This window comes from Lepidochelys kempii, chromosome 1 (genome assembly GCF_965140265.1).
Source record: "Lepidochelys kempii isolate rLepKem1 chromosome 1, rLepKem1.hap2, whole genome shotgun sequence".
Lineage (NCBI taxonomy): Eukaryota > Metazoa > Chordata > Testudines > Cheloniidae > Lepidochelys > Lepidochelys kempii.
In genome coordinates, this window is record NC_133256.1 from 101,699,652 (window position 1) to 101,712,137 (window position 12,486).

At 43.5% G+C, this 12,486-nt stretch overlaps 1 protein-coding gene across 5 annotated transcripts in view; it reads left to right on the forward strand.

Moving 5' to 3' along the window:
* The window catches only part of ERCC5 (ERCC excision repair 5, endonuclease), a 37,820-nt gene that overhangs the window by 14,742 nt on the left and 10,592 nt on the right, over window positions 1-12,486 (forward strand). For all 5 annotated transcript variants that reach the window (XM_073349098.1, XM_073349106.1, XM_073349116.1 and 2 more), the window contains exons 11-12: window positions 8,844-9,109; window positions 9,558-9,677. In XM_073349098.1, coding sequence (XP_073205199.1) covers window positions 8,844-9,109; window positions 9,558-9,677 — 386 coding nt within the window. The remainder of the gene's footprint in view (window positions 1-8,843; window positions 9,110-9,557; window positions 9,678-12,486) is intronic.

The window sequence follows — 12,486 nt, forward strand, 5'->3', positions numbered from 1 at the left end:
AATGTTGATTGGTGGTATGTTGTTCCTTTGCAGAATGCTGAGTTGAGCAAAACGCCAACATCTGAAAACCAGGAACTGCAGAGTTAAGGCTGCACGTGCATATTTAACTCTGCTCTCTTTCAGCAAATCCACCCTGTTAACACAAATACCTTTACTATGCCAACCCCACAGTTCTCGAAATATGTAAGCTGTTCACCTTCTTTTACAATCCACTTGTTCTCTCTCACCCACAGGATTCCATCTAACACTATGGGGGGGAGGGAAAGGCAGTTGACCATGCCACGTTCCCTTTGTTCTCCTGGCATTAGTCAATTGGAATTATTTGCATACACTCCAGGCACAGTCAGTGTGTTAGGTGTACTTGCACTAAATGGTGGAGGCAGCAGTTGGGCCTGCTAAGTAATGTGTGTTTGTGACATATGGACATGTGTGACAGGGCAATGATTAGGATATGAGGAGATCTATGTTTTGCACACTGAGGTGTGAGTGCTAAGGGAAGAGCTGTACGTGTACCTTCAGGATGCAGTATGCATCATTTCTGTGCAGAATTGTGTATATGTTGTGTAATTAGCAGGGCACAGAAGTATTATTACAAAGGGCATTGTCAGCAACAAGGGGGAACATGAGGATTCTAACGCTTAAATGATGGTTACATGAAAGTGAGATTGTATCCTGTGAGTAAGTGTAAGAGAGTTGTAAAATGCTGTGAAGTGGTCCTTAAATTTTACATGTTCTTCTCTCTGAGGAGATGGTTAAGTGTATGAGTGGACACCAGGAACCTCCTGAACCTTAGTGCCAAGGGCCACTGTAAGTATGTGCTACATGCATAGTGAGGCACTGCTCAAAGAGGGTAGAAGGAAGGTGGTGTGGGCAACCTTTCCCCCTCTCTTTTTGTGCTTTAATAGTGGAACCCTATGGATGGAATGGGTTGAAAAAGGTGAACAACTTCTACATTTTAGGAGCTGTGGGATTGGCAGGTTGTGTTAACAGGCCATATTGGGCATTGATGAAAGAGGACCAAGTTAAGTATGCATGAGCATTTCCCAGTTTTCAGACATTTGAGTTTCGCTAAACTGTGTGTTCTGCAAGAGGACAGCATATCACCAGCAGCCTTAACTCTGCATTAATGTAGGTTTTTTTTGCCATTGAATTGCCTCAGTTTTTGAACAGGAAATTATGTTGATAGGAATTAGTAGTCATTTAGGTAGATGAATAGATCATGTCCTACAGTTAGCATATTGAGACAGCTGCAGTCCTCCCCATGCCTGCCCTCCTGCCACTTCTCACCAGTCCTGCTTCAGCATCCCTCCCCAACTATTCCCCTGAGTCATTCAGTGCTTTCCTCCATCCAACCTGGCCCCCTCCCCACTACTGTATCCAAGCCTTCCCACCACAAGCAAGCATTTCTCTGAAGTCTTCACTCCCAGTTATGAAAACAGTTTTATTGCTATTTCTTCACCCTTCCTATAACCTGATTCCAATGCAGTGCCTAGAGCCAAGGAAAACTGTTTATAGTGGAATAGTGTTGGAGTGCAGGGAGGTGAGGGTGTGCTGGCAGAGCTGAGGGGTGCCAGGCCTCCCTCACCTGAGCTCCTAACCTTGCATCTCCTACCTCCCATCCCCATTTATTTCCTTCTCCATAAACCCCTTCTCCTAGCTGCAGCCTCAAACACCTCTGACCCTTATTCCCACTCTTCTTCCTCTCTCCCACTTCCCTCCTCTCCCAGGAAGCATTCACATGTCTTTGTTTTCCCATATACTTTGATTACATTCCCCCCAAAATAAAATTGCCACTTGTGATTCACAAATTGTAGCAACCTACAGCCACTCAGTTCATATGTCCTTTTGTCTTAGGTGGGGGCTTGTGATATCCTTATCCTTAGTGATGTTAATTTAAGGGTGAGGTCACAGGATTTGAGAGGTCTGTGATTCATTCAGTCGTTAATTCCTAGCTCAGTCTAAGGGTATGTCTACACTACGAAATTAGGTCGAATTTATAGAAGTCGGTTTCTTAGAAATCGTTTTTATATATTCGAGTGTGTGTGTCCCCACGGAAAATGCTCTAAGTGTATTAAGTGCATTAACTCGGCGGAGTGCTTCCACAGTACCGAGGCAAGCGTCAATTTCTGGAGTGTTGCACTGTGGGTAGCTATCCCACAGTTCCCACTGTCTCCCCTGCCCATTGGAATTCTGGGTTGAGATCCCAATGCCTGATGGGGCTAAAACATTGTCGCGGGTGGTTCTGGGTACATATCGTCAGGCCCCCGTTCCCTCCCTCCCTCTGTGAAAGCAGCAGCAGACAATCGTTTTGTGCCTTTTTTCTTGAGTTACCTGTGCAGACGCCATACCACGGCAAGCATGGAGCCCGCTCAGGTAACCGTTACCGTATGTCTCCTGGGTGCTGGCAGATGTGGTACTGCATTGCTACACAGCAGCAGCAACCTCTTGCCTTGTGGCAGCAGACGGTGCAGTAGGACTGGTAGCCGTCATCGTCATGTCCGAGGTGCTCCTGGCCACATCGGCCAGGAGTGCCTGGGCAGACATGGGTGCAGGGACTACATTAGAAGTGACTTGACCAGGTCATTCTCTTTAGTCCTGCAGTCAGTCCTATTGAACCATCTTATGGTGAGCAGGCAGGCGATATGGATTGCTAGCAGTCCTACTGCACCATCTTCTGCCGAGCAGCCATGAGATGTGGATGGCTTGCAGTCCTTCTGCACCGTCTGCTGCCAGCCAAAGATGTAAAAGATAGATGGAATGGATCAAAACAAGAAATAGACCAGATTTGTTTTGTACTCATTTGCTTCCCCCCCTCCCCCGTCTAGGGGACTCATTCCTCTAGGTCTCACTGCAGTTACTCACAGAAAAGGTGCAGCGAGGTAAATCTAGCCATGTATCAATCAGAGGCCAGACCAACCTGCTTGTTCCAATAAGAACAATTACTTAGGTGCACCATTTCTTATTGGAACCCTCCGTGAAGTCCTGCCTGAAATACTCCTTGATGTAAAGCCACGTCATCAGTCGCCCCTCCCTCCGTCAGAGCAACGGCAGACAATCGTTCCGCGCCTCTTTTCTGTGCGGACACCATACCAATGCAAGCATGGAGGTCGCTCAGCTCACTTTGGCAATTAGGAGCACATTAAACACCACACGCATTATCCAGCAGTATATGCAGCACCAGAACCTGGCAGAGCGATACTGGGCGAGTAGGCGACGTCAGCGCGGTCACGTGAGTGATCAGGACATGGACACAGATTTCTCTGAAAGCATGGGCCCTGCCAATGCATGCATCATGATGCTAATGGGGCAAGTTCATGCTGTGGAACGCCGATTCTGGGCTCGGGAAACAAGCACAGACTGGTGGGACCGCATAGTGTTGCAGGTCTGGGACGATTCCCAGTGGCTGCGAAACTTTCTCATGTGTAAGGGCACTTTCATGGAACTTTGTGACGTGCTTTCCCCTGCCCTGAAGCGCATGAATACCAAGATGAGAGCAGCCCTCGCAGTTGAGAAGCAAGTGGCAATAGCCCTGTGGAAGCTTGCAATGCCAGACAACTACCGGTCGGTTGGGAATCAATTTGGAGTGGGTAAATCTACTGTGGGGGCTGCTGTGATGCAAGTAGCCCACGCAATCAAAGATCTGCTGATATCAAGGGTAGTGACCCTGGGAAATGTGCAGGTCATGGTGGAAGGCTTTGCTGCAATGGGATTCCCTAACTGTGGTGGGGCCATAGACGGAACCCATAACCCTATCTTGGCACCAGAGCACCAAGCCGGCGAGTACGTAAACTGCACGGGGTACTTTTCAATAGTGCTGCAAGCTCTGGTGGATCACAAGGGACGTTTCACCAACATCAATGTGGGATGGCCGGGAAAGGTACATAACGCTCGCATCTTCAGAAACTCTGGTCTGTTTCAAAAGCTGCAGGAAGGGACTTTATTCCCAGACCAGAAAATAACTGTTGGGGATGTTGAAATGCCTATAGTTATCCTTGGGGACCCAGCCTACCCCTTAATGCCATGGCTCATGAAGCCATAAACAGGCAGCCTGGACAGTAGTCAGGAGCTGTCCAGCTACAGGCTGAGCAAGTGCAGAATGGTGGTAGAATGTGCATTTGGATGTTTAAAGGCGCGCTGGTGCAGTTTACTGACTCGCTTAGACCTCAGCGAAACCAATATTCCCACAGTTATTACTGCTTGCTGTGCGCCTCACAATATCTGTGAGAGTAAGGGGGAGACGTTGAGGCAAATCGCCTGGCTGCTGGTTACGCGCAGCCAGACACCAGGGCTGTTAGAAGAGCACAGGAGGGCGTGGTACGCATCAGAGAAGCTTTGAAAACCAGTTTCATGACTGGCCAGGCTACAGTGTGCAAGTTCTGTTTGTTTCTCCGTGATGGAAACCCCCCGCCCCTTGGTTCACTCTACTTCCCTGTAAGCTAACCACCCTCCTCTCCTCCCTTCGATCACCGCTTGCAGAGGCAATAAAGTCATTGTTGCTTCACATTCATGCATTCTTTATTCATTCATCACGCAAATAGGGGGATGACTACTAAGGTAGCCCAGGAGGGGTGGTGGAGGAGGGAAGGAAAATGCCACACAGCACTTTAAAAGTTTACAACTTTAAAATTTATTAAATGCCAGCCTTCTGTTTTTTGGGCAATCCTCTGAGGTGGAGTGGCTGGTTGGCCGGTGGCCCCCCCACCGCGTGCTTGGGCGTCTGGGTGTGGAGGCTATGGAACTTGGGGAGGAGGGCGGTTGGTTACACAGGGGCTATAGTGACAGTCTGTGCTCCAGCTGCCTTTGCTGCAGCTCAACCATACACTGGAGCATACTGGTTTGATCCTCCAGCAGCCTCAGCCTTGAATGCTGCCTCCTCTCATCACGCTGCCACCACATTTGAGCTTCAGCCCTGTCTTCAGCCCGCCACCTTTCCTCCCAGTCATTTTGTGCTTTCCTGTGCTCTGACATTATTTGCTTCTACGTATTCGTCTGTGCTCTGTCAGTGTGGGAGGACAGCATGAGCTCAGAGAACATATCATCACGAGTGCGTTTTTTTTTTTTCTTTCTAATTTTCACTAGCCTCTGGGAAGTAGAAGATCCTGTGATCATTGAAACACATGCAGCTGGTGGAGGGAAAAAAAAAAGGGACAGTGGTATTTAAAAAGACACATTTTCTAAAACAGTGGCTACACTCTTTCAGGGTAAACTGTGCTGTTAACATTGCATACGTAGCACATGTGCTTTCGTTACAAGGTCGCATTTTGCCTCCCCCCCCACCACCACGTGGCTACCCCCTCAACCCTCCCCCCTCCCCATGGCTAACAGCGGGAAACATTTCTGTTCAGCCATAGGCAAACAGCCCAGCAGGAACAGGCACCTCTGAGTGTCCCCTGAAGAAAAGCACCCTATTTCAACCAGGTGACCATGAATGATATCTCACTCTCCTGAGGATAACACAGACAGATAAAGAACGGATGTTGTTTGAATGCCAGCAAACATACACTGCAATGCTTTGTTGTACAATGATTCCCACGTACGTGTTACTGGCCTGGAGTGGTAAAGTGTCCTACCATGAAGGACGCAATAAGGCTGCCCTCCCCAGAAACCTTTTGCAAAGGCTTTGGGAGTACATCCAGGAGAGTTGCGAATGCCAGGGCAAATTAATCCTTTCGCATGCTTGCTTTTAAACCATGTATAGTATTTTAAAAGGTACACTCAGCGGAGGTCCCTTCTCCGCCTGCTGGGTCCAGGAGGCAGCCTTGGGTGGGTTTGCGGGGTACTGGATCCAGGTCCAGGGTGAGAAACAGTTCCTGGCTGTTGGGAAAACAGCTTTCTCCGCTTGCTTGCTGTGAGCTATCTACAACCTCATCATCCTCTTCGTCCCCAAAACCTGCTTCCGTGTTGGCTCCATCTCCATTGAAGGAGTCAAACAACACAGCTGGGGTAGTGGTGGCTGAACCCCCTAAAATGGCATGCAGCTCATCATAGAAGCGGCATGTTTGGGGCTCTGACCTGGAGCAGCCGTTCGCCTCTCTGGTTTTCTGGTAGGCTTGCCTCAGGTCCTTAAGTTTCACGCGGCACTGCTTCGGGTCCCTGTTATGGCCTCCGTCCTTCATGCCTTGGGAGATTTTGACAAAGGTTTTGGCATTTCGAAAACTGGAACAGAGTTCTGATAGCACGGATTCCTCTCCCCATACAGCGATCAGATCCCGTACCTCCCGTTCAGTCCATGCTGGAGCTCTTTTGCGATTCTGGGACTCCATCATGGTCACCTCTGCTGATGAGCTCTGCATGGTCACCTCTGCCGATGAGCTCTGCATGGTCACCTGCAGCTTGCTACGCTGGCCGAACAGGAAATGAGATTCAAAAGTTCGCGGTTCTTTTCCTGTCTACCTGGCCAGTGCATCTGAGTTGAGAGTGCTGTCCAGAGCGGTCACAATGGAGCACTCTGGGATAGCTCCCGGATGTCAATACCGTAGAATTGTGTCCACAGTACCCCAAATTCGACCCGGCAAGGCCGATTTAAGCGCTAATCCACTTGTCGGGTGGAGTAGGGAAATCGATTTTAAGAGCCCTTTAAATCGGGAAAAAAAGGGCTTCATCATGTGGACGGGTGCAGGTTTACATCGATTTAACGCTGCTAAATTTTACCTAAAGTCCTAGTGTAGACCAGGGCTAACAGACCAAGGCAACAGAAGAAAACAGATTTTTTTTTTTTAAACGAGGGGGCTGTAACTGAGGAATCCTTTGGTCATGAGCCCAAATTTGGTTCACTATTGCTACTCTGAACCTTTGTGAAGCACACCAATTTTCAAAGCAATCCACCTAAACATTTGGATGTTAGCCCACTTACAAGATTTGATCTTTAAGGCATAAAAAATACTCTAGTTCTTTCTCTGTATTGGTACGTGTACAGTGTAAACATGTGTATTTTCTTTAATGTTGTTCGCTATTTGGGTCCTGTAAAGGTTTAGTGGGTACCATGTCCTGCCTTGGGTAAAATGCTGCAGTGTGAAACCATTTTTGACCCATATCTCATCAATAGGTTCATTTCTAGCTCTGGGCAAAAAAAAACAAACCCCACCTAGAAACCTTTTTTTAAAATCTCATTTTTTGAGAGGGCTTATCTCCAGAACCCCTGGCTTGGATGACTCCAAATTTGTGCCATTAATCCTGGAACCTTCTGAGAGACACCAAATTTCAAGGAAAACTGACTGTGTGTCAATTTTAGAGGATTTAGAAAGGTTGACCTTTAAACTGGTAATGATGCACCCACACCACTATATAATAAACATTCTTTGGGCTAGATTCTCCCCTGTGAACATTGTTGCTATTCATGGTCATTGAAACCTGTAGTTTCAGTTTGTAGTTTCATATAATTCTTTGGCGAGGAAGGCAAAGTTTACCATTCTTTTCCCAAATTTGAGCAAACTGTATTAATGGTCAGCCACTTTAGCTCCCCTAGCTCCATGAACCATTTTGCTCATGCAAAAAGTCATGCTGCTAGGTTATTACCTGTCTGCTGCACCTGGATCCCACCTTGAAGGGGTAAGGAAATTCCATGGCAGAGAGGTAAGCAGCATAAATTAATTTAAGCTACTTTGATATGTGGGCTTGCTGTAGAATCTGGCAGACACTTGCTGCCCTTCCCTACCCATAGAAATGTGAGGTCAGCAGGAAGGGTGGTATTCCCCTCATGTATGCTGGATTCACGGGTGCAAGCTTCCCTCTTCTCATAGAAGTGGTGGAGAGAGAAATTCATTGAGGGATGAGGCCATTCAGATGCTTGCTTCTGTCATTAAAAACCTACACTAGAATTTATTTTTGAACTGTTTTGTTTTCCTATACAATGCCTTTAAAACTGAAAATAAAATGTTTAATCTTCTGTGTTTTCATTACATGCTGTCGCAATTTTATTACTCATTTAAAAATAAGATTATGCAAAGTAATAAGTGATCTCTTCTGTTTAAACCCACCCCTAAAAAGACAGAGGCTCCTGTGAGAGAGGGTAGGACTAATGCCATACATAAACCAAAATCTGTTTTCCCCACCATAGTTTCACTCAATCAGGATTGCACAAATATATTTTATTTATTTAAAAAAGCTCTGCAGAAGTCATACCATATAGAAACTATTTAACATGATTTTTTTTTCAGGGGGGGGAGGAGTTCTATGCAATAGGAAAAACATGGATATATACTCATGTGCACACATCCCTTCCTAGTTCTTTTTTTCCCTCTAAAATAAATAAATTAATAACTTTTAGTGTAAAGCTTAACATTTTGTAAATCACGCATCGTCTTTATTTTTATAGCTGTATTATTTTTATATTCCTATCAGCATTAATCCTGAAAACTTTACACTGAGTGGAAGGGAAAGTAAAACTGCAGTTCTCATCAATTCAATACAAATTATTAAAAGCTAGATGAATAAAAAAAGGCCAATTGCTGATATTTCCAAAGATAAAATCTGTCTTCTTTTAACTATAAAGACTCAAACTTTCACATTCTACATGAGTATCAATCTTATAAGGAAATAAAGAAATGTAAAGCCAGTTCAGACAATCAATATTTTAATTCTGTCTTTTCAGGACATCACTAGTCTGAAACAAAAAAAGCTACTACAGAAACTGAGAGAGCAGCAAAAGCTCTTAGGTGGTGATAGAGAGGAAATGTCAACATCTAACAGTGGGATTGCCCAGAGGAGTCCTGGAGCATGGCATTGTGTCCGATGGAAATAAAAAACCAAACAAACATTAATGTATCTTAGGAGTTGTGTGGTATTTTTTTTCCTTTAATGAGGAAGAAATCGTGCTGCTTTTTTTTTTTCCCCCCCTTGTGCAGGTAGCTTTATTGAAGTCGACAGTGAAATTAGTAATGACACTGAGTTTCCAGGTGAAATATTTAAAACATCACATGCTTCCTCTGAACCTGATGAGACATTGGCTGTTGAAGCAGCAGCTACAGAACTGGAGCAGGAAGGAGATGATGGGGCCACAGAGAACCTCCTTAAAGACGCTGCTGAAGAAGTGCAGCTGACTATTCATCAGAATGCTGAAACCAAAAAAGACAGGGAAGGTGCAGTGAATGAGTGGCAAGATATTAGTTTGGTAATGATACTTGTTTTTTGTTAGTTGTATTGAGTGAATAGTAAAGTAATTTCCAGTTAAATTGCTTTTCTAAAGGACACTATTGAATGGACACTTATGGCAGAACTATTGTGTGCCTCCTTTAACTTACCGGCTGCTTCACTGTCTTGTTCATTTGTCTGCTTGAAAGGTACAGAATATATTGAGCCTGGTTTTTCAGAGTTGCTGAGCACCCACAACTCCAGATGAAGTCAGCGGGAGCTATGAGCGCTCAGCTCTTCTGAAAAACATACCTATTTATATCTTTATGATGTATATCTTTATCTTCATTAGGAGAGTATGAAAACAGGCATCTGTGTGAATTAGTGGTGCACAGGCTCCTATTGTAATGATAGTCAAGCACATATATATGTATAAACAATATATACTTCTCTGGTATGACCAAACTTTGCTTTTATTTAATATGCAGGAGGAATTGGAAGCTCTGGAGAACAACCTTTCTGTTGAGCAAAACATGCTTCAGGCTCAAAAACAACAGCAAGAACGTATTGCTGCCACTGTAACAGGACAGATGTTCTTGGAAAGTCAGGTAATGTTTATTGAAGGTCATATTGACATTAAAAATAAAAATCACTGTTTGTACCTCTTGGCAAGTCAAACAGTATATCAAACGCTATTTACAATGTTTAATTCTGGATCACTTTTCTCACTTACGAGCTTGTTTTCTTTCCTCAGCCTACTTGAGAGAGTATTAGAAGAAGAACATGTGTCTCAGATTCAAAATGCCTGAAATAACTACTGTTACACTCCGCAGTTACAGTTTATATTTCATGAATAAATAAGGGAAAATATCTTCCCTTTTTTTTTTTTTCAAGTATCAAGCTTATATTTTTTAGTGTGGGGCAAGAGAAGGGAGCAATAAGATTGAATAGAAATTAAAAAGCCTTTATAAGGTGAAATGCAGCAACTTGTATGTACAATTTTTGAAAATATACACAAACAATTGTTCTCCAAGTTCCCGGAAGGAAGTACAAGAAGTAATGGGCTTAATCTACACCAAGGAAGATTTAAGTTAGATGTTAGGAAAACCTTTCTAACTATAAAGGTGGTTAAGCTCTGGTATAGGCTTCCAAGGGAGATTGTGGAATCCCTATCGTTGGAGGTTTTTAAGATCAGAACACATATCAAGGATGATCAGCACAGGACTTCCCAAGGTCCCTTCCAGCCCTACATTTCTATAATTCTATGAAAACTAAAAAAGTCTTTTGGATTATGCTTGGGTGCGCCATATCAGGCTTTACAGACTGTGTTCATTTTTTTGCATTTCTTACCAATTGAGGTCATGTTAGTAGCTGATTTTTTGGAAGTGTAAGTACTCTCTGTGTCAGGCTCTGGTTACTGCACATCTACACAATAGTATTTTTTTGAATCCTTACAGAATTTTCACTTTTGTGGGGCTTAGATTTCGTGTTTATCATAGTCGAATGAAAAGTATGCTTGAATGCTACCCCCCCCCCCCGACTTTTTACCTTTACAACATTGTATCATTTTATATGGAAAGTCAGGTGGGAGCGAAACCCCTCCCCCCTCACAATAACATAGAATCACTCTAATTTTAATGCCGGTAAACTGTAGTCAGTTAAGGTTTCCTGTAGATTTTTAAGGTCAGAAGGGACCATTATGATTATTATCTGGCCTCCTGCATACCACTGGCCAAAGAGCCTCACCCCGTAATATCTGCATCAAACCCATAACTTTTGTTAGAGCTATAGCATATCTTTTAGAAAGAGATCCTATCTTGATTTAAATACTTATAGGTTTAAAGGTATCTGGTTTTGATTAAAGACTATACTGACTTGACACCCCATGAAATAACATACAGTGGTGGTATAAATGATCTAATATTTGTAAACTATGTTCCAAAATACTAATTTGCAGGTTTTCTTTGGAGAAAAAGGAGGATCGTTCATACGGTATACATTGTGTCCCAGTTTCTCGGATTAAAAGGCTTCCTCATACTTTCACCATGATGTGATTTTAACCCCCCACCAATTAATTGTACTTTGGTAAGAGCTTGAGATATTGAAAGCCACATGATGGCAGACAGACTATTAATGCTGTAACTGAGCCTAATTTAACAGTAAAGCTGAGCAAATTGTTTTGAAACAGACTTTAACAGGGCACAGAACACAGTTCAAACAAGGGTTCTCTGAAAAAAATTAATCGTGCGATGAGTCGCATTGTTAAACAATAACGGAATACTGTTTGTTTAAATATTTTTGGATGTTTTCTACTTTTTTAAATATAGTTAAATTACAACAGAATACAAAGTGTACTGTGCTTACTTTATATTTATTTATATGATTACAAGTATTTGCACTGTAAAAAAAACAAAAGAAATATTATTTTTCAATTCATCCTATACAAGTACTGTAGTGCAATTTCTTTATCGTGAAAGTTGAACTTACAAATATAGAATTATGTACAAAAATAAAACTGTAGAATTTAAGAGCCTGCAAGTCTACTTAGTCCTATTTCTTGTTCAGCCAATCACTCAGACAAACAAGTTTGTTTACATTTGCAGGAGATAATGCTTCCCTCTTCTTGTTTACAATGTCACCTGAAAGTGAGAACCAGCGGTCTTGTGGCACCGTTGTAGCCGGCGTCGCAAGATATTTACATGCTAGATGCACTCAAGATTCATATGTCCCTTCATGCTTCAACCACCATCCAGGGGACATGCGTCCATGCTGATGATAGATTCTGCTCGATAACAATCCAATGCAGTGTGGACCGATGCATGCTCATTTTCATTATCTGAGTCAAATGCCACCAGCAGAAGGTTGATTTTCTTTTTTGGTGGTTCGGGTTCTTTTGTTTCTACAGTGGAGTTTTGCTGTTTTAAGACTTCTGAAAGCATGCTCCACACGAAGGCACTTCAGATTCTTAAACCTTGAGTTTAGTGCTGTGGCTGTCTTTAGAAATCTCACATTGGTTTCTTCTTTGCATTTTGTCAAATCTGCAGTGAAAGTCTTCTTAAAATGAAGAACATGTGCTGGGTCATCATCTGAGACTGCTATAACATGAAGTATATGGCAGAATGCAGACAAAACGGAGCAGAGGATGTACGATTCTCCCCCAAGGAGTTCAGTCACAAATTTAATTAACGCATTATTTTTTTAACAAGCGTCTCAGCATGGAAGCATTTTCTTCTGGAACGGTGGCTGAAGCATGTAGGGGCATGTAAATACCTTGCAATTCCGGCTACAAAAGTGCCATGCAAATGCCTGTTCTCACATTCAGGTGACATTGTAAATAAGAAGAGGGCAGCATTATCTCTGTAAATGTAAACAAACTTGTTTGTCTTAGCGATTGGCAGAAGAAGAAGTAGGACTGAG